The sequence below is a fragment of the Fringilla coelebs genome, assembly GCF_963513975.1.
Source record: "Fringilla coelebs genome assembly, chromosome: 30".
Classification (NCBI taxonomy): domain Eukaryota; kingdom Metazoa; phylum Chordata; class Aves; order Passeriformes; family Fringillidae; genus Fringilla; species Fringilla coelebs.
This window is the reverse complement of record NC_140056.1, coordinates 1,827,719-1,848,909: the sequence shown is the minus strand read 5'-3', so window position 1 is coordinate 1,848,909 and position 21,191 is coordinate 1,827,719. Positions and strand designations below refer to the sequence as shown.

The window sequence follows — 21,191 nt, the reverse complement described above, 5'->3', positions numbered from 1 at the left end:
TGCCCAGAGCCTGGTGCAGACGGGCTGGACGTGGTGTCATGCTGCTGCTGGCACGGAGCCACTCTCGGTGCGGCTCTCTGCAGAGCTGGGAGGGGGTCCTGGGCGGGGGGGACCCTCCCCACAGCCTCTGGGCAGGGCAGAGACTCCTTCCCGTAAGTGCCGCCCTGGCTGCCCGGAATGGGGGGGCTCCGGGGGGGGTTGCAGAGCCGCTGTCCAGCGCTGCCCCGCGCATGGCAGATCCCGCAGAGCCGAGTCACGGCGGCCCCGACAGAAAGGGAGGGGGGTGGATGAGAGGGGCCCCCCTCCCTGGATGCTGAGCACCCCGGGGGGAATGGGACCCATCTCAGAGGGGTGCTCTGCTTGAGGCCTGCAGCCCCCTCTGCATCCCAGCTGGGGGGTCTGTACCCCCATGCTGCCTGGGGGGGACCCCATTAGGGTCTCTCTCTCTCTCCTGACCGAGCAGGGGGGGCGTCCTGTGTCTCCCGGGCACCCTCGGATCCTCTCCCCCTTGCCCCTGGTGCTGCTGGCTTCCTCTGCCTGCGCCCCCCAACCCCTCACCTTGCATCTCGAGGGGGTCCCCGAGCCCCCCTGAAGGGGAATGCCTGCAGCCCTACATCCTGCAGCCCCCGCCCCTCATCCCGAGGGGCATCCCCGACCACCCCCAGCCCCTTTCCCCGCCCCCTCGAGGGGACATCCGCAGCCCCCGATCCTCCCTCCGGCCGGGAGACCCCTCCCCTCTCTCTGTCCCGTACCCCCGGGTCCCCCCGGCGGGGCGGAGCCGCTGTCCGCTATAAACAGCCGCTACCGGCAGCCAGCGCCCTCCCGGTGCCACCATGAGCCGCCGTGACCGCGACCCCGGGATGCCGCCGCCGCCGCTCACCGTGGCCCCGGAGCGGCTGGCGGCGGCGGCGGCAGCGCGGGGAGCGGAGCGGGAGGAACTGGCGGCACTGAACGATCGTTTCGCCGCTTTCCTCGAGCGGGTGCGGGCGCTGGAACGGCAGAACGGGACCCTCCGCGCCGCCCTGGGCCGCGCCACCGCCGCCACCGGGCCCCGCACCGGGCTGGTGCAGGGGGAGCTGCGGGGGCTGCGGGAGCGGCTGCAGCGCCTCGGCCGCGACCGGGACCGGCTCCAGGCGGAGCGGGACGGACTCGCCACCGACCTGGCGGCCCTGCGGCAGCGGTGGGCCGGCGGTGGGACCGGGGGAGGCGGCGGGATGGGGAGCAAGGATGGGTCGGGATGAGGGATGCGGGGGTGGGGAGTGGGGGATGTGCCGGGGGACCGGGGGATGAACCGGGATGGGGGATGAACCGGGATGAGGGATGGACTGGGATGGAGGATGAACCGGGATGAGGGATGAACCGAGATAAGGGATGGACGTGGATAAGGGATGGACGGGGATGAGGGATGGACGGGGATGAGGGATGAACCGGGATGAGGGATGGACTGGGATGAGGGATGAACCGGGATGGGGGATGAACCTGGATGAGAGATGAACTGCGATGGAACCGGGGGTGTGTCGGGATGAGTTATGCATGGGATGGAGTCTGGGGAATGTGCCAGACAGGGACTGGCGTGAGGAATGTGATGGGATGATGAGATTTTGCACCAGGATGGGGAGCTGAGGATGCAGCGGGATGGGGACGGGGGAGCCCCGGGGAAGTCGGGTTTGGGACTGGTGAATGTCCTGGGAAGGGACACGCTCAGCAGACACTGGGAAAGGCACCCGGGACGCACGGAAGGCACTGGGAGGCACTGGGAGATGCGGGCTCTGCGGAAGGGCGGTGCCCTGGGAGGGGCAGGACAAGGGTGGGGACACCGGGCTGGGATCGCTGCGAGCGCAGGGGCCGCTGCATCCCCGTTCGCCTCCGCTGTGTGCGCAACAGGAGAAGGGGGTCTGCACCTCCGCCACCACCTCCCTCTCATCCCTTGCTGTCCCCAGGCTGGAGGACGAGACGCAGAAGCGTGAGGATGCCGAGAAGAGTCTGGTGCTGTTCCGCAAGGTGAGGGGACCGGCGGGCCCGTGTCCCCATGCAGTATCGGTGATCCGTGTTTGATCTACGGGTGGAGGGGACTGGGAATGATGGTGGGGACCACGAATAACCCTGGGGAACCCCAATTCTGGGCTCGCGGGAGGTGCTGGTGCATGAATGGCACCGATCAGTGCAAGGTCCCACCTCCCTGGGGGGCCAGGATGGGACCCCCAGAGCTGAGCAGCCGCTGTGTCCCTGGCACCCCCAGGGCTGAGCACACTGGTAGCCCCAGTCTGGTCCCTCCACACGTCCCTCCTCAGCTCCTGGGTGTCTCCAGCTGGAGTTTGGGGTGATGCTGGGTCAGCCCTGCATGAGCCAGGGTGCAACCAGGGTTATGGAGGGGCTGAGCCTGTGCCCATCACCACCACCACCGCCCCAGGGTGGGGCTCCAGGATCGTTTCATCCCCTCCACGCTGCCCTGCAGCTCATCCCAGCCTCTCCCACAGGACGTGGACCACGCCACGCTGTCCCGCCTGGAGCTGGAGCGCAAGGTCGAGCTGCTGATGGACGAGATCGGCTTCCTCAAGAAACTGCACGAGGAGGTGGGGCCGGGGCGGGATGGGGAGGGGAGGGGGAGCCGATCAGGTCCTTGTGATGCCCACGGGCCCCTGCAGGAGCTGCGGGACCTGGAGGTGAGCGGCCCGAGCCCGGCGGGGCTGGCCGAGGTGGAGGTGTGCAAGCCGGAGCTGACGGCTGCGCTGCGGGAGATCCGCACCCAGTACGAGAGCATCGCGGTCAAGAACCTGCAGGAAGCCGAGGAATGGTACAAGTCAAAGGTACCCGCGGCCGGGGAGGGATTTTGGGGCGGTTGAGCCGTCCCAGAGCCCTGACTCGCCCTGCCCGCGCAGTTTGCCGACCTCTCGGATGCTGCAAACCGTAACCACGAGGCGCTGCGGCTGGCCAAGCAGGAGATGAACGAGTCCCGCCGGCAGATCCAGAGCCTGACCTGCGAGGTGGACGGGCTGAAGGGCGTGGTGAGAGCCGGGGAGCGCTCGGGGGCGTGCAAAAACCAGACCCCACCCCGGCCCTTTGCAGCCCCTTCTTCCCCTGCAGAACGAGGCGCTGCAGCGGCAGATGCGGGAGATGGAGGATGAGTTCGGCGAGGAGATCGGGAACTACCAGGATGTGGTGGGGAGACTGGAGCAGGAGATCCAGCAGATGAAGGAGGAGATGGCACGGCACCTGCGCGAGTACCAGGACCTGCTGAACGTCAAGATGGCCCTGGACATCGAGATTGCCACCTACCGAAAGCTGCTGGAGGGCGAGGAGAGCCGGTGAGGGCAGCCCGGCACGAGGAGCGTCCCCACTGCCCGGGGGGATGTCCCTTGTGTTGAGTCATCCCGGTTATTGTGGGATTTTTCCGGGAGGAGGCAGCTCCAGGCCTCGTTCCCACAGGAAAACAAGAGGTTCTCATGGTTGCTTCTTGCTGCTGAGATAAAAGCAAGGCCAGGGGATGGTGGGGGAGCTGCCTCCAGCTCTGCTCTGGGTGCCAGCCTGGCAGCCCACGGGCACAGCCCCCAGCTGGCATGTGGGTCACAGACTCGAGGGTGTGGAAGGGGTCACTGGCAATGTCCAGCAGTCCCAGCCCCTCCTCACGCCCCCCTCTCCCCCAGGATCACCATCCCACTGCACCCCACCACCTCCTTCAGCATGAGGAGCTCAGGTGAGCGACGAGCTGGGGGTCCCTCTCTATGTCTGGGGGTCTTTCCTTGGGGGTAAAGCCCCTGGGTGGGTGTGGGTGGGTCCCTGTGCTCCTGCCCAGGGTGTCTGGGAGGGCACAGGGCGCTCATGGCCCCGCTGTGCCCAGTGCTGGAGCCGCAGCCTGCAGAGAGCCCGGCCCGGAGGATGGTGCTCATCAAAACCATCGAGACACGGGATGGGCAGGTGAGAATTGGGGGTGCCCTGCCTGGGAGGTCCAACCCTGCCGTGGGACTGATCCCCAAATTCTCCTCTTGCAGCAAGTGGTGACGGAATCGCACAAGGAGCGAGCGGGGAAGTGACAGAGAGGAGCGGAGCGAACGCCCCGACCCCACGGGGGAGGATTTGCCGGACCCCGCTGCATCCTGGGCGGGGCACGGAGCAGAGCAGGGAGGCCGGGAGCACCCCAACTCCAATTCCTGCTGTCAGCACCACGGGATAACGCTGTGGTGTGTCCCTGTGCCTTTGCAGTGTGTCCCTGTGCCTTGTCCCCCCACTATTTATCGCTATTTATTGCCTATTTATTACTCTCCCAACCACAAACCCAGCTGTATTTAATATCGAGTGTTCCCCACACTGCCTTGGGGGTCTCAGCTTCCCCCCCGCCACCACAGCTGGCACCGGCTGCCCCCGGGGCTGGCGGGTCCGGTGACATCCAAGCGCTGTCACTACCATGGGGAGTGGGACAAAAAGGGAAGCAGAGCCCGGCTGAGGGGGGATCTGTGTCCCTGGAGCCCCGTTCTGTCCCAGGGCCCCTCTCCATGCCACGACTGCCACTCTGGGGGGGTCTCACCTCCCCTCCCATCACCGGAACAAGCACCGGCTACACCGGCGTTGGCGGCTCCGGTGGCATTGAAGCGCTGTCCCCTCTGTTGTCACCCTGTCGGGGAAGGAGCCTCAACCCCTGAACTCTCTGAATCCCCGGGGGTCCCGCTCCTTCCCGGGACCCCGCGACTTCCAGAGGACCGACGGGCACGCCCGGTATTCCGCTCCAGGCCCACGGAGTCTCGGTCCGGTGCTCCCGGAGCATCGCAGGACCGGGCCGGGCACCGCCGCGTTCGTTCCTTACCGGGACCGCCAGAGGGCGCCACCGGCCCGGCCCGATCGCTGCCGCGGGTTAATCCCGCGTTAATTGCGTGTTAATTACGGGTTAATTACAGCGTGACAAGGCTCTGGGTGTGCGGGGAAACACCCTGATTTCTATAATTGCGTTAAGCGTTTTTTTGCATGATTAATTGAGTTCAACGAAATTCTGCAAAATTAATGCAAGATTTGCTTATTCGTTTTGTTGTTTTAAGCAAACTTTTTGCACTATTTCATTATTTGCAGCGGTTTTTTGCACCACTGATTGAATTATTTTACGGAAATTATGCACAACTGCGTTATTTAAACAAATCTTGCACACATAATTGCCTTATTTTAAGCAAATGCTGCATTATTGCATTTTAAGTATTTTTTTGCGGTTTTTAAAGTACTTTTTTGCAGTACTGTGCTATAGCAAATAATACAAAATTGCATAATTTTATGGAATTTTGGCATAATCAATTGCATTATTTTATGCAATCTTTGCACCATTAATTACAAGAACGAAATAATATAAAATTGCATTATTTTAACCTTTCCCCCCCACTATTAATAACGTTATCTTAGTTAATTGTATTATTTTAACCTTTTTTTTTTTTTGCATAATTAACCGCATTATTTTTAAGCCTTTTGCATTATTTGAAGCACTAATTGCAATCTGGGTCACGGCAGCACCCCAGGACCAGCTCTGGATCCCTGCCCGAGGGTGGTGAAGCTGCTGCCGGGCAGTTTTGGTCACAGAGGATCCCTGGCAGGGGTGACAAACACCTGGCAGAGGTGACAAACACACGGGCACAGTCCCCTGAGAAAGGGTTTAATGAGGGGAAGGGGCGGCACTCACAGACAGGAGCTCTGGGGGGACAGACAGACAGACAGATATGAACACTATGTACAGGCACCCCCCCGCCCCATCTCTGGGGGGCTGCACCCCTGGGGCAGGGCTGGGGGCGCTTGCAGTCCTGACAGACTGGGATTTGGGGCGGGGGGCACTGGGAGCACTGGGACGGGGCCGGCCCACGGGGCGGGGGCTCTTTGGTTTCGGCGTTAAGGCTGCGTGGGACGAGAGGGGAGGGGGGGGCCTCATCCCGAGTGGGGACACCCCAGTAAGGGCCCAGTAAAACCAGTTCCCCACGCCAGAGGTCACCTGGAGGGTTGGGGCTGTGTCTGGGACCCCTCCTGCATGAGGGTGACGCTCAGAGACTGGAGAAGGGGGGGCTCCAGGGGTGTTCCCCACTTCCCCCCAGGCACAAACGTGGGTGGGAGAAGGATTCCCACCTCTGCCCAACACGCTGGGACCCCCCTGGCCCCACCTGAGGGCAGGTACCCCTCGTTAGGACAGCGAGTTGAGGAAGTGGCTCTCCCCTGCCAGCGTGCTCAGCATGGAGCTCATGTCCCCCACTGCCATGTTGGCACCCCCAGACGAGGGCAGCAGCAGCCCCCCGGCCGGGCTGGGGGGTCCGGGCACTGCTGGGGGGGTCTCCACGTCCTCCACGATGGCAGCAAAGTCAAGGTGCGTGTTCTCCAGGTCCAGCGAGTCCAGGCTGTTGGCCACCTGCTCCCCAGAGTCCAGGTAGTAACAGGAGGTGCCCTTGAGTCCCTCGGGGCCGTAGTGCCCGCTGCCCCCGCAGCTCGCTGCCCCCTGGCCCAGCAGCTTGTGCCCACCTTTGCCCCCCTGCCCGTGGGGGCCCTGCCCTGGGTAGTACAGGGGGAGGTTCCCGGGTCCCTCGGGCACGGGGCGGGCGGGGGGCAAGCGTGGCAGGCGGCGGGCACCGGTGTCCAGCCCCTCGTAGCCGTGCCCGGGCTGTGCCAGGCTGTTTGGGTAGCTCAGGCTGGGTTGGTGGCCCGGTGGTTTTGGGCCACCTGGAGGGTGTGGGATCATCTCGGGGTTGAAGCAGGGGGGGCTCAGGAGGTGCTGGGGCTCTGCCAGGCTCTGCAGGTGATCCGCTTTGGGTTGGTAACTGCAGTACCTGGGGCTGAGGTACGGCGGGGCCGGCATGGCCTGGCACTGCCCGGGCTCGCTGCCCAGCCCCACGCCGGCCACGCTGCCCTTGCAGGGGGGCTGCTCCCCCCACATCAGCGCCTGCTGCTCCTCCACGTAGTTCCGGACCATCACCTCTTTGGTCTGCAGGGTGGGGGTCTGGGCTCTGCGGGCGCCCGGGCTGGCCATGCCCATGTACCCACCTGGCGTGGGCCCCACAGGGGGGTACCCACCCGGCCCCACGTCCATGGTGTGCCCAAAGGCAGCGGGGGACGCTGGGGGCCCGGCCAGCTTGGCGCTGGGGCAGGGAGCAAGTGCTGGGCTCGGCGCTGGGTATCGCTGCTCGGATTTGATCTGGAGCCGGTTAAACCGATGCCCCCCCGAAAATTCTTGGTCCTGGCATGAGCTCACCAGTTTGGGATGCTGCCCACAGGCGCTGGGATGGGGGTACTCGATGTTTTGATGAGGACAGTGTGGCCCAGACATGGTGGGAGCACCCACACCTTGCCTGGAGCTCATCCCCAGCGTGCCCTGGGTGGGTCCATCCCACGGCTCCGGCACAGCCCCGTTCCCAGCAGGCAAACTGGGGAAGCGCTGGTTCATCTGGCACTGCGGGAGGGAGAACTCAGGCTGCAGCAGCCCCTCCTCCATGTCCCCATGTGTCCCCACCATGGTCCGGTGAGCACCGTAGATGCCACCCTGGAGCTCCACGCCAGTGCCCTGGCACGGGAAGCTTTCTTCAGGATAACTCAGGTACTGCTCCATGTCCAGCAGGCCAGATTCGGGGCCGGGGCCCCCCATGCTCTCCATGAAGACATTCTCAGTGATGCTGGGGGGGCGTGGGGAGAAGCCGTGGCGCTGCAGGTTGGCCTCGGAGCCGCCCAGGGGCTGCAGCGCCGTCCTGCCCGCGCCCGGCACGCTCACGTTCCCCACGCTCTTAAACCGCTGCACCCTGGGCACGGCCGGAGGCTTGGCCACCGTCCGGGCAGGGTCACTTGCCCGTCGCACGCCGTGTCGGGGCACCAGCTGAGCAGGCACGCTGCCCGGGTAGCCGGGATGCTCGTTGGAGCTGTGCCTTCTCAAGAAGCCGTTGGCGATGCAGCGAGGCCCGGCGGGCCCGGGATAGCCCCCGGGCACGCCGCCGTGCCCACCCGCAGCCACCTGCTCCACGCTGGGCAGCGGGGTGGGCGGGGGGCCGCCCGTGGCCACGGCGTACTTGGCCTTGAGGCGGTAGCGCTGTGCCGGGGTCAGGCTGCCCACCCCCGGCAGCCCCCCGCACATGGCGGCGTCCGCGGAGCGCCGCGACTCGTCCGGAGAGGCGGCGTCGTAACCGTCCACCGGGCACGGCCCGCCGGGCATCGCCACGGCGTCGCCGCCCGGGCACGGCCCCGCCAGGTACGGGGACACCAGGGAAGAGCGGCGGCTGACGGTGTAGGCGGAGCTGACGGTGCTGGTGCCGCTGCTACGGCGCTCGCCCAGGCCCGCCAGGCCCAGCTTGGCCGCCGACAGCTCGGCGATGCGCCGGTGGGAGGCTGGCGGTGGCACCGGGACGCCGCCGGGCACCTCCCCGGGCAGGCCTGGGGGAGAGAAGCGTCACGGTCATGTTTTCTGAAAAATTGTTTGCCCAGGATTCTTCTCCTGGGAAGCTGAGAAGCCTCAGAGAAAAAGGGAAACAATAATTATCCCATTTGCTTCTCCTGTGTTTTGCTGCTTTGGGATGTGTTCGGACACTGTTTGCCAACAGATGGTTGTTTCACTGGTTTCATGTAAATTGTTTTGACTTATTAGCCAATGAGGATCAAGCTGTGTCGAGGCTTTGGAAAGAGTCACGAGTTTTTCATTATTATCGTGTTAGCCTTCTGTAAGTATCCTTTCTGTATTCTTTAGTATAGTTCAGTTCATATATATATATATAGTTATATAGATATAGTTTAGTTTATATATAAATATAGTTTAGTTTTTTCGCCTTCTAAGAACATGGAGCCAGATCCATCATTCCTTCCTTCCCCTCGGAACCCCACAAATACAACAGAGAAGGAGGAGTTACCCCGGGACACAGCGTGGCAATGGCAGAGCAGGGACAGGAGCCACCTCCAGAGCTGGGATGTGGCTCTTGCATGGTTAGAGCTGGTGAGGACAGGGAGCAGGTGGCAACAAAGACCAGCAGAAGCTTATTTAGGTTGGAAAAATCATGGAATCATGGAATGGTTTGGGTTGGGAGGGATCTTAAAGACCACCCATGTCCCATGGGCAGGGACACTTCCCACTAGAGCAGGCTGCTCCAGCCTGGCCTTGGATGCTTGCAGGGATGGGGCAGCCACAGCTTCTCTGTGCCAGGGCCTGCCCACTCCTTCCAATACCCCACCTAACCCTGCCCTCTTTGACAAGGTGAAGCCATTCCCCCTTGTCCTGCCACTCCAGGCCTTGTCCAAAATCCCTCCCCAGTTCTCTCGGAACCCCTTTAGGGCTTTAATGTTTCCCCAGATTTTGGAGTGCATTTCTAACACCAGCAAGGTGTGGAAACCTCTGGCTGCCAACCAGATCTTTGCACACACTTCCCACAAGACCCCCCACATCCCACAGGGACAGGCACCCCAATCTCACCGGCTCCAGGGATGGGGGGCAGGTTCAGGCCCTTGGAAGCCGCCGGTTTCCTCAGCTGCTTCAGCTTGTCGATGCGAAGGTTTTCCAGTTTGTGGAGGGCCATGAGCCCCGAGGTGCCCATGGGCTCCCCGGGCACCACGTCCTCCAGAGTGGACAGGTCCTCGTAGCTGCCACCAGCATTTCCTGCCATCTCCACGCCGCTGTCGTTGTTGGTGGTGCTGCCCAGGGGCGAGTGGTCGCTGCTGCACGAGGACTGCCCACCCGGGCTGGGCTGGGGCTTCTGGGGAGAACCAGAGCACGGCCAAGGGAAAGGGGGTCAAGCACCCAGGACACACTTGGCATCATCGTGAAGGTTGGAAAAACCTCTGAGATCACCGAGTCCAACTATTAACCCAACACTAATGTCACAGACTTGTTTTATGAAAAATCCTTTCGTTAGGATCTTTTCTCCTGAGAAGCTGAGAGGCCTCAGAAATGAAATGTAAACAATGATTATCTGCTGCTGTGGGATGCAACAGGTGCATCTTTAATTGGTTTCATGTGGTTGTTTTTAATTAATGGCTAATCACTGTCTAGCTGTCTCAGACTGTCTAGTCAGTCACAAGATTTTGTTATCATTCCATTCTTTTCCTTTCAAGCCTTCTGATGAAATCCTTTCTTCTATTCTTTTAGTAAGATTTAATATATAGTTTTCTTTTAATATATCATAAAATAATGTCAGCCTTCTGAAACATGGAGTCAATATTCTTGTCTCTTCCCTCATCCTGGGACCCCAGAGGAACACCACCACACACTGCCATGTTTACCACTAAACCATGTCCCCAAGTGCCACATCCCAGAGTTTTTTTGACATTTCACCAAAAAGGGATGGCGATTCCAGAGGGCAGCCCATTCCAGCACCTGACAACAAAGACATTTTCCCCAATATCCAACCTAAGCCTCCCCTGGAGCATCTTGAGGCTCTTTTCTCTTGTCCCATCACCTGGGGATGATCCCCCCACCGCCAAACCCTCCCTCCATCCTCCATCACCCCCGCAGCTCCTCACCAAGGCCAGCTCAGGCACCAGGAGTTTCCCATCGTCCTTCCGAGCCTCGCTGGGGCCGTTTGCATCCTTCTCCTGCTTCAGATCCGGGGGGGCACCGGGGGTGGGCAGTGCCCGGCCCGGCCCCACGTCCCCTCGGTGCTTTTTGGTGACGTGGGCGTCGGGGCCGTGCACGGTCTTGACGTGTTTCCGCAGGGAGCTGGGGTCTGTGTAGCGCTTGGTGCAGCCGGGGATCTTACACACGTAGGGCTTCTGCACGGAGGAGGGAGGCTGTCAGCTCCAACTGCAGCCCCCTCCCCAAAAACAAACCCCCCTTGTCACCCTCTGCAGAGAGCTGAGGGTGGCATCAAAGCGGGTGAGACCCCACAGAGGGTGCACGGTGGGCACTGGGGTGAGCTCAGGATGGCAAAGGAAGGACCCCAGGAGTGGGGTCAAGGGATCCCAGGGGGAATGCTGGTGCTGAAGGAGATATTTAAAGCAGGCAAAGAGGGAGCTGGGGCACACAGGGGGGATGCCCAGGGCTGTGAGGAGCTCTCAGAGGACAGGAATGATCCAGGAGCACACGGTGGGGCTGTACCTCATTGGAGTGGGTGTGATTTGGTGCTTGGCCAGCCCCAAAAACCGATGGGCACGGAGGAGGGAGGCTGTCAGCTCCAACTACAGCCCCCTCCCCAAAAACAAACCCCCCTTGCCAACCCTCTGCAGAGAGCTGAAGGTGGCATCAAAGTGGGTGAGACCCCGTGGAGGGCACTGGGGTGAGCTCAGGATGGCAAAGGAAGGAGGGATCGGGGTAAAGGGCGGCATGCTGGCGCTGAGGGAGATATTTAAAGCCAGCAAAGAGGGAGCTGGGGCACACAGGGGGGATGCCCAGGGCTGTGAGGAGCTCTCAGAGGACAGGGATGATCCGGGAGCCCACGGCGGGGCCATACCTCGTTGGAGTGGGTGCGGTTCTGGTGCTTGGCGCGGTCAGAGGCGTTGGAGAAGGCCTTGTTGCAGCCCTCGTGCTCACACACGTAGGGTTTCTCCCCCGTGTGCGAGCGCAGGTGGGTCTTGAGGTTCTCCAGGCGGGAATAGGCCTTGTTGCAGCCCTCAAACTGCGGCACAGCGGGGTGGGACGTGTCACACGCCGTCACCAGGCCTTGGAGCGTGGGGTGGCACGTCCCACAGCCCTGGCACGACTGCCAGGGGCACACAGCTCACCTCCCAGCACGCCTGCTATCCTCACACCGTGGCACAGCCCTTCACCCTGGGGGTGTGCCGCCTCCTTCTGTCTCATGGCAGCCCCTCAGAGGGTTCCCAAACTGGGACTGATAGCAGCACCCAGCTCCCCATCCTGACTTAAATTAATTCCAAAGCATGGGATAGCTCTGGGGCCATGTGACTCTGGGTTTAGATGGGATTTTGGGAAGGAATTCCCCTGGCACAGAGAAGCTGTGGGTGCCCCATCCCTGGAAGTGTCCAAGGACAGGTTGGACAGGGCTTGGAGAAGCCTGGGATAGTGGAAGGTGGGATGGGATGAGCTTTAAGGTGCCTCGAACCCAAACCATTCCAGGATTCCATGAGCCCCACACCTGTACCCACCTGCTGCCCACCCCCTTCTGCCACTCGGGCTCCAGCTGCTGAACTTGTGTGGGAAAATCATGTAGTGTGCATTTGTATGTAAATTTTGAGATAAGAAATGCTGATTTAGAAATGTTATGGAATAGGACAGAGACTATTGGGGGAGAGATTAAACTAGAAATAAGTTTTAAAGGATGGTCTTGTAAATAAGACTAGATACTTTAGAGAAATAGAACTGTGAAAGATGGATGGCAGTAGGAGTTATGAGGGGCAATTTTAGATGATTAGTTTTAAAGCATTTGTAGTTTGGTGCAGTAAAAGCTGATAGGCCAAGAAATGCTTATAGTGTATTGTAATTAAGAAATAATTCGCTTCTGATTGTGATGGCGTGAATCATAACATCTGTATTGTCCCACCCTTTACAGAGACTGAAAAATGGAATAAAAGTTTTTAAACCACCTCTCAGTTGCCCCCTCTCTAAGTCAAAAAAGAGCAAAATCCAACATACCTGTACCCCCTCTCCTGCTGTCCCCTGTCCCCCCTGTCCTGGACTGCGAGGCAATGTGTGCTCTGTTTGCCATCTGTCAGAGCTGGGGCACTTATCTGCTGCTCTTTGGGCAGTTTGCTTTATCTCTTCCATAAACCAATCCTCCCTCCAGGGAGATCTCTGCTCTTCATGGGCCATTAATTATTAATTACCTTCTGTTCATGGGCCAGTGAGTGTCCCTGCATGGCTGATAAAATTCCATCATCCCACTGGGAGATGCTCTGCCCAGAGGGAGGAGCCAAACATTCCTGTCTGGATACAATCTGAGATTTCACACATTCCTGCCTGGATAGAATCTGAGATTTCAAACATTCCTGCCTGGATACAATCTGAGATTTCAAACATTCCTTCCTGGATACAATCTGAGATTTCACACATTCCTGCCTGGATACAATCTGAGATTTCACACATTCCTACCCAGATATAATCTGGAGGTTCTGGAACACCAGCACGGCTTCTCCACTGGATTTCCCAGAGGAGCAGCAGCTGCCTCTGCCCCTGGATCTCCAGAGGATTCTGCACCCTTTCCTACAGGATCCCTGCTCCAGCAGAGCCACCCCTGGCACTGCAGGAGGGCTGAGCCACAATTCCAACGGGACTGCTGCCAGCCCCCTGACCCACAGGGTGCCAGGCTGAGTTCTGGCTCTGGCAGGGGTTTTCCTTTTGTGACCATTTGGGTTCATTTTGTGCCCATTTTGGTTCATCCTGGGTTCATTCTGTGCCCATTTTGGGTTCATCTTGGGGGTAGCCCAGGCTGGGCTCCTGTGCTGCCCAAGGTGGATCCATTGAGGCCTCCTAATAAATCCCTATTTATTATTTAACTCCAGTCTCTGTTCTAGGTGAGCCTTCACAAGGTGCCAACACCTCCCATGTTGGATTAAGCTTTTTTCTGACTCAGAGATGGGGGAACTGAGAGGTGTTTCCAGCAGAGCCACCCCTGGCACTGCAGGAGGGCTGAGCCACAATTCCAACGGGACTGCTGCCAGCACCCTGACCCACAGTGTGCCAGGCTGGATTCTCACTCTGGCAGTGTTGTTTTGATTTACTACTTTCTTAAAAATTTTCTTCCCTATTAAAGAACTGTTATTTCCTGCTGCCATATCTTTGCCTGACAACCCCTTAATTTCAAATTTACAACAATTCAGAGGGAGGGGGTTTGCATTTTCCATTTCAGGGGAGGCTCCTGCCTTCCTTAGCACACACCTGCCTTTCCAAACCAAGACATCCCTCATTCTCCCAGGATTTTGGGGGAGTTTTTTTGGCATCTCACCGTGCACTTGTGAGGTTTCTCTCCCGTGTGGCGCCGCATGTGCACCACCAGCATGTACTGAGCCTTGAAGGGCCTCTGCTCCCGCGAGCACGCTGCCCAGTGGCACACGAACTCCTTCTTCTCGCCGTGGATGTGCTCGTTGTTGATGTGCTGAGGAGGGAGAGCAGCGTCACTGGGGGCACTGGGGAGGGGGACAAGGGACAGGGGGATGCAGGGAGGTCAGGGGAGAAAGGGGGTGAGGGGATTGGGAGAGGAGAAAGGGATACAGGAAAGACTGGGGTGGGAGAAAGGGGTACAAGAGAGATTGGGATGGGAGAAAGGGGCATGGACAGACTGGGGTGGGTGAAGGGGGTGGAGGGACTGAGAGAGGAATGGGGTGGGAAAAAGGGATACAGGAGAGATTGAGATGGGACAAAGGGATACAGGAGAGATTGCGATGGGAGAAAGGGATACAGGAGAGATTGGGATGGGAGAAAGGGGATGGAGGGATTGGGAGAGGAGTGGAGTGGGAGAAAGGGATACAGAAGAGATTGGATGGGAGAAAGAGATACAGGAGAGATTGGGATGGGAGAAAGGGATACAGGAGAAACTGGGATGGGAGAAGGAGGATGGAGGGATTGAGAGAGGAATGGGGTGGGAGAAAGAGATGCAGGAGAGAATGGGATGGGAGAAGGAGGATGGAGGGATTGAGAGAGGAATGGGGTGGGAGAAAGAGATACAGGAGAGAATGGGATGGGAGAAAGAGATACAGGAGAAACTGGGATGGGAGAAAGGGGAGGAGGGATTGAGAGAGGAATGGGGTGGGAGAAAGGGATACAGGAGAGATTGAGGTGGGAGAAAGGGATACAGGAAAGAATGGGATGGGAGAAAGGGACAGGGACAGACTGGGATTGGAGAAAGGAATACAGAAGAGACTGGGATGGAAGAAAGGGGATGGAGGGATTGGGAGAGGACTGGGGTGGGAGAAAGGGATACAGGAGAGATTGGGATGGCAGAAAGATACAAGAGAGACTGGGATGGCCAAAAGGACATGGACAGACTGGGATGGGAGAAAGGGACACAGGAGAGACTGGGATGGGAGAAAGGGACATAGAGGGACTGGGATGGCAGGGGGAGACACCAGAGTTTGGGGGAGAATAGGGCAGGTGGTGTTTGGAGGAGGCAGAGAATGTTTGAGGGATACTCTGGGAAGTCCAAGAGCAGCCAGAGGGGTCAAGGTGGTCCAGAGGATGGTCAGGGGATATAGCAGAGTTGGAGGAAGGAAAGCTGGAGCAAAGGAGGGAGTCTGGAAGCACCAGTGGCTGAGGAGAACTGGGGGATGCACATCCCTCCCTTCCCAGGAGGCAACTTCCAGCACCATGGTGAGTTCCCAGGGGTGGCAGGGACCTGGGAGGAGGAACCACAGGCTGATCCAGAGGGATCTGAGGGCAGATTTTGGGGTGGGAACACCTTGGCAGGCCCTGACTCACGTGCACCAGCTGCTCCTGTGTGTCGAACTCCTTGGCACAGCCGTCCCAGTAGCAGTTGGTCTCGTACACAGCCTCACACTCGGGTTTGCCATCCTCCTTCTCCAGCTCCTCCCGAACATCCAGCATCCCCAGCAAGGGGTCCTGGGGGGCACGGGCAGGTGAGAGCTCCCAGGGAGCAGGGGGTTGGGAGGGGGGATCTGATGGCCTGGGATGTACCTGGGTGCCCGTGGATGCTGGGCTGGAGATGTCACCCTCAGATCGCTCCTCGGGGAATTTGGCACTCAGGGGGCTGCTCAGGCTCCACTCCAGCTTCAGCTGCTGCCAGGGCAGGGAAGTGGGAGGCAGTCAGCAGGGAGATGGGCACCGGAGCAGGACTTACAGGGATGCACAGCTCACATGGACACGGCTCACTCACAAGGAACCCCACTCACAGGGATCCCCACTCACAAGGAACCCCACTCACAGGGATCCCCACTCACAAGGAACCCCACTCACAGGGATCCCCCCTTACATGGAACCCCACTCACAGGGATCCCCACTCACAAGGAACCCCACTCACAAGGAACCCCACTCACAGGGACCCCCTTTCACGTGGAACCCCACTCACAAGGAACCCCACTCACAAGGAACCCCACACACAAGGAAACCCACTCACATGGAACCCCACTTACAGGGATCCCCACTCACAAGGAACCCCACTCACAGGGATCCCTTTCACATGGAACCCACTCACAGGGATCCCCACTTACAGGGACCCCCTTTCATATGGAACCCCACTCACAGGGATCCCCACTCACATGGAGCCCCACTCACAGGGATCCCCACTCACAAGGAACCCCACTCACAGGGATCCCTTTCACATGGAACCCCACTCACAAGGAACCCCACGCACAGGGACCCCCCTTTCACATGGAACCCCACTCACAGGGATCCCCACTCACAAGGAACCCCACTCACAAGGAACCCCACTCACAGGGACCCCCTTTCACGTGGAACCCCACTCACAAGGAACCCCACTCACAAGGAACCCCACACACAAGGAAACCCACTCACATGGAACCCCACTTACAGGGATCCCCACTCACAAGGAAACCCACTCACAAGGAACCCCACTCACAGGGATCCCTTTCACATGGAACCCCACTCACAGGGATCCCCACTCACAGGGATCCCCACTCACAAGGAACCCCACTCACAGGGATCCCTTTCACATGGAACCCCACTCAAAGGGATCCCCACTTACATGAAACCCCACTCACAGGGATCTCTACTCACAAGGAACCCCACTCACAGGGATCCCCACTTACAGGGATCGCTTTCACATGGAACCCCACGCACAGGGATCCCCACTCACATGGATCCTTTCTCACACAGACCCCAGTCACACCAATCCCTCTCACATGGATCCCCCATACCTGGCAGTGTTTCTGTGCCCCTCCCATGGATCCCCCATACCTGGCAGTGTTTCTGTGCCTCTCTCACATGGATCCCCCATACCTGGCAGTGTTTCTGTGCCCCTCCCATGGATCCCCCATACCTGGCAGTGTTTCTGTGCCCCTCTCACAGATCCCCCATACCTGGCAGTGTTTCTGTGCCCCTCCCATGGATCCCCCATACCTGGCAGTGTTTCTGTGCCCCTCCCATGGATCCCCCATACCTGGCAGTGTTTCTATGCCCCTCTCTCACAGATCCCCCATACCTGGCAGTGTTTCTGTGCCCCTCTCACATGGATCCCCCAATACCTGGCAGTGTTTCTGTGCCCCTCTCACATGGATCCCCCATACCTGGCAGTGTTTCTGTGCCTCTCTCACATGGATCCCCCATACCTGGCAGTGTTTCTGTCCCTCTCTCACACATCCCCCATACCTGGCAGTGTTTCTGTGCCCCTCTCACATGGATCCCCCATACCTGGCAGTGTTTTTGTGCCCCTCTCAGGGATCCCCCATACCTGGCAGTGTTTCTGTGCCCCTCCCATGGATCCCCCATACCTGGCAGTGTTTCTGTCCCTCTCTCACAGATCCCCCATACCTGGCAGTGTTTCTGTGCCCCTCTCACATGGATCCCCCATACCTGGCAGTGTTTCTGTGCCTCTCTCACATGGATCCCCCATACCTGGCAGTGTTTCTGTCCCTCTCTCACACATCCCCCATACCTGGCAGTGTTTCTGTGCCCCTCTCACATGGATCCCCCATACCTGGCAGTGTTTCTGTGCCCCTCTCACATGGATCCCCCATACCTGGCAGTGTTTCTGTGCCCCTCTCAGGGATCCCCCATACCTGGCAGTGTTTCTGTGCCCCTCTCCCATGGATCCCCCATACCTGGCAGTGTTTCTGTGCCCCTCCCATGGATCCCCCATACCTGGCAGTGTTTCTGTGCCCCTCCCATGGATCCCCCATACCTGGCAGTGTTTCTGTGCCCCTCTCTCACATGGATCCCCCATACCTGGCAGTGTTTCTGTGCCTCTCTCACATGGATCCCCCATACCTGGCAGTGTTTCTGTGCCCCTCCCATGGATCCCCCACACCTGGCAGTGTTTCTGTGCCTCTCTCACATGGATCCCCCATACCTGGCAGTGTTTCTGTGCCCCTCTCACATGGATCCCCCATACCTGGCAGTGTTTCAGGGCCCCTCTCACATGGATCCCCCATACCTGGCAGTGTTTCTGTGCCCCTCCCATGGATCCCCCATACCTGGCAGTGTTTCTGTGCCCCTCTCTCACATGGATCCCCCATACCTGGCAGTGTTTCTGTGCCCCTCTCTCACAGATCCCCCATACCTGGCAGTGTTTCTGTGCCTCTCTCACATGGATCCCCCATACCTGGCAGTGTTTCAGGGCCCCTCGAGCCGGTGGATGCTGCAGCAGCCCCGGGCGTGTGGGCAGCTCGTGGGAGCTGCAAGGTGGGGGAGGCGTGTACAGGTGCCCTTGGCCCTTCTGCTGCCCAGGTGGGCTCTGGTACCCCAGGGACGGGCTGTGGAGCACGAGCAGGTGACACCATGAGGAGACAACAACGAGGTCTGTCAAGTCAAGCATCCCAACCATCCCTTCCCCACCATCCCACCCTGCTCCCGGCTCTCCCCAAGGTGGGAACGGGCACTCAGCGCCCAGCCAGGCTCCGGGGGATGCGGGGGGGCGAGGGCAGGTGCCCACCTGATGGTGCTGATGGACAGGTGGCCGTAGGAGCCACCGGCGGAGGCACAGCGGGAGTTGATGAAGGCCACGAGGGAGTTGGGGGAGGTGCGGATCACGGTCTGCAGGTCGATGCTGGAGTCGGACAGAGGGGAGATGGACAGCGCCCGCTTCTTGCCCAGCTTCCCCGCGCCGCGGGGCGTGGAGAACCGGGAGCCTGGAGGGGGCAGAGCGGGGGGAACCGCCCTCAGTACGGTCCTGGGGGGCTGGAGGCATCCCGAGGGCACGCCCGGTGTTTGGAGGCTGCAGGAGTGCCCCGAGTGTGCCAGTTCCCTCCGGATTTGGAACAGAGAGATGTTTAACCCCCTCTATGGAATCCCCTTGCCCCACAGCCCCCCCCAAAACCGGAGACTCACCATCCCCAGCGTGTTCAGCTCCTGGCGCCAGCCCGTACCCGCGGTGTCCGGGCTGATGGCACACCGGGAAATCGAGTCCTGGAGGAAGGAGGACAGGTGAGCTGGGTGTGGCACAGGGACCCCCGGAGCACCCCTCACCTCGGGGGGGGATGCATGCGGATCCTGGAACCCCCACCATGACCCACCTGGTGGTCCCGGGGCGGCGGGGGCTGCTCCGTGGGGCGGGTGCAGGCAGCAGTGCTCGCTGTAGCCGGCGGCCGGGGGTCCCGCGGGGTCGAACATGTCGCGATAGGGCCCGGGGGTGGCTCAGGGGCACATCGGGGGGGCGGCGGGGCCCGGGGGGCGGCGGGGCCGGGGGGCGGCACCGGGACCTGGATGGGGGGGGGGAAGGGAGGTTGTGTTTGGCCGCCAGGGGGCGCCACAGCACGCGGGACCCCCCCCCCCCCCCCGTCCCCGGGACTGGATTTACACTGAAATCGGCGAGATTTGGGGATTTTGGGAGGAAATTCCTCCCTGTGAGGGTGGGCAGGCCCTGGCACAGGGTGCCCCCGGAATCCTGGAAGTGTCCAAGGCCAGGTTGGACGGGGCTTGGAGCAATGTGGGATAGTGGAAGGCGTCCTTGTCTATGGGGAGGGGTCAAAACGTGACTTTAAAGGTTCCTTCCAACCCAAACCATTCCGGGATTCTGGGATTCTGTGAAATGGAAAAGCGAGGCACAGCCGGAACCGTTCCCGGGCCAAGGAGCAGATCTGGCTCCCTTACTCCTCCCTTCCCAGGGATTCTCCAGCATTTGCAGGTCCCACCCAGCCCTGCCTTGCCCGCGGGTCCCCACCCTGCCCGCGGGTCCCCACCCTGCCCTGTCCCACCCACGCATCGCGCCCCTGCCACGGGGCTCAGCCCAGCCCACCGCCGATCCCTGCCTGGGGGGTCCCGCCCCCACCCGGGGCCACCCTTCTGTCCCCAACCTCCCGGTCACCATCCTGTCCCCCCCCTCACGGTCCTCGTCCTGCCCCCCAACTCCATCTCCATCCTGGGCCCACCCATTCCCACCCCTCAGGTCCCCAAAACCCCGAGGGTGACACGGACAGGAGCCGGTCTTGGCCCAACCCGGGGCCACAATTCTGTCCCCAAATCCACCTCAACCCCCTTGGTCACCATCCTGTCCCCCCACTCACAGTCCTTGTCCTGTCCCCTAGCTCCATCCCCACCATCCTGAGCCCACCCATTGCCACCCCCCTGGTCCCCAAAACCCCGAGGGTGACATGGACAGGAGCCAGTCCCGACCCGGGGCCACCCTTCTGTCCCTAATCCACCCCAATCCCCTGGTCACCGTCCTGTCCCCCCACTCCATTCCCACCCACGGTGCTTTTCCTGCCCCCCAACTCCATCCCCACCATCCTGAGCCCACCCACTGCCACCCCCCTGGTCCCCAAAACCCCGAGGGTGACACGGACAGGAGCCAGTCCCGCCCCCACCTGGGGCCACAATTCTGTCCCCAATCCACCCCAACCCCCTTGGTCACCATCCTGTCCCCCACTCACGGTCCTTGTCCTGCCCCCCAACTCCATCTCCATCCTGAGCCCACCCATTCCCACCCCTCAGGTCCCCAAAACCCCGAGGGTGACACGGACAGGAGCCAGTCCCGCCCCCACCTGGGGCCGCAATTCTGTCCCCAATCCCCTTGGTCACCATCCTGTCCCCCCACCCACGGTCCTTGTCCTGCCCCCCAACTCCATCCCCACCATCCTGAGCCCACCCACTGCCACCCTCTGCTCCCCAAAACCCCGAGGGTGACACGGACAGGAGCCAGTCCCGACCTGGGGCCACCCTTCTGTCCCCAGTCCACCCCAATCCCCTGGTCACCATCCTGTCCCCCCTTTCCATTCCCACCCACGGTGCTTTTCCTGCCCCCCAACTCCATCTCCATCCTGAGCCCACCCACTGCCACCCCCCTGGTCCCCAAAACCCCGAGGGTGACACACAGGAGCGGGAGGAGCCACCACAGACTGGGTGGCGCTGGGAACAAGGGCTCCTTCCCCCTTGGAGCCGCGGGGAATCGCCCCGAACAAGGGGTCTGGGGGAGTGGGAGCCCCTCACCCCGCTGGGAAAAGCGCTGGGTCGCGTTTGGAGCCGGGAGGGGCGAGGGGGGCAGCGATTCTTCCGCATGAGTTGCCCCTTTGAAAGCTCGTCCAGGGGCTTTGTGAGCGTGTCAGGCAGGAAGAATGGACAGGAGGGGGACAGAGGGACAGGGAGAGGGGAGGGGGCTGCCCAGGAAGGTGGTGGAAATGGGGGGGGAAAGGGGAAAAAAGAGATGAGGAGGAAACAGGGGGCAGAGGGTGGAGAAGGGGGATCTCACCTGGGATTG

The 21,191-nt window shown here is 60.6% G+C and overlaps 2 protein-coding genes across 2 annotated transcripts; one reads left to right on the top strand and one right to left on the bottom strand.

The window, feature by feature from the left end:
• Window positions 1-833: 833 nt before the first annotated feature.
• Window positions 834-4,031, top strand: LOC311164300 (peripherin-like; the record flags this gene model as incomplete). Its single annotated transcript, XM_084223709.1, has 9 exons — window positions 834-1,180; window positions 1,941-2,001; window positions 2,478-2,573; window positions 2,646-2,807; window positions 2,880-3,005; window positions 3,085-3,305; window positions 3,645-3,694; window positions 3,839-3,915; window positions 3,990-4,031. 9 exons carry the CDS (start codon window positions 834-836, stop codon window positions 4,029-4,031), a joined length of 1,182 nt encoding a protein of 393 aa, XP_084079835.1.
• A 2,111-nt stretch (window positions 4,032-6,142) lies between these two features.
• Window positions 6,143-19,108, bottom strand: GLI1 (GLI family zinc finger 1; the record flags this gene model as incomplete). The annotated part of the gene is made up of 11 exons (XM_084223706.1): window positions 6,143-8,367; window positions 9,395-9,674; window positions 10,441-10,689; window positions 11,367-11,531; window positions 13,815-13,964; window positions 15,284-15,424; window positions 15,500-15,601; window positions 18,102-18,252; window positions 18,432-18,627; window positions 18,827-18,904; window positions 19,012-19,108. 11 exons carry the CDS (start codon window positions 19,106-19,108, stop codon window positions 6,143-6,145), a joined length of 3,834 nt encoding a protein of 1,277 aa, XP_084079832.1.
• Between the last annotated feature and the right edge of the window lie 2,083 nt (window positions 19,109-21,191).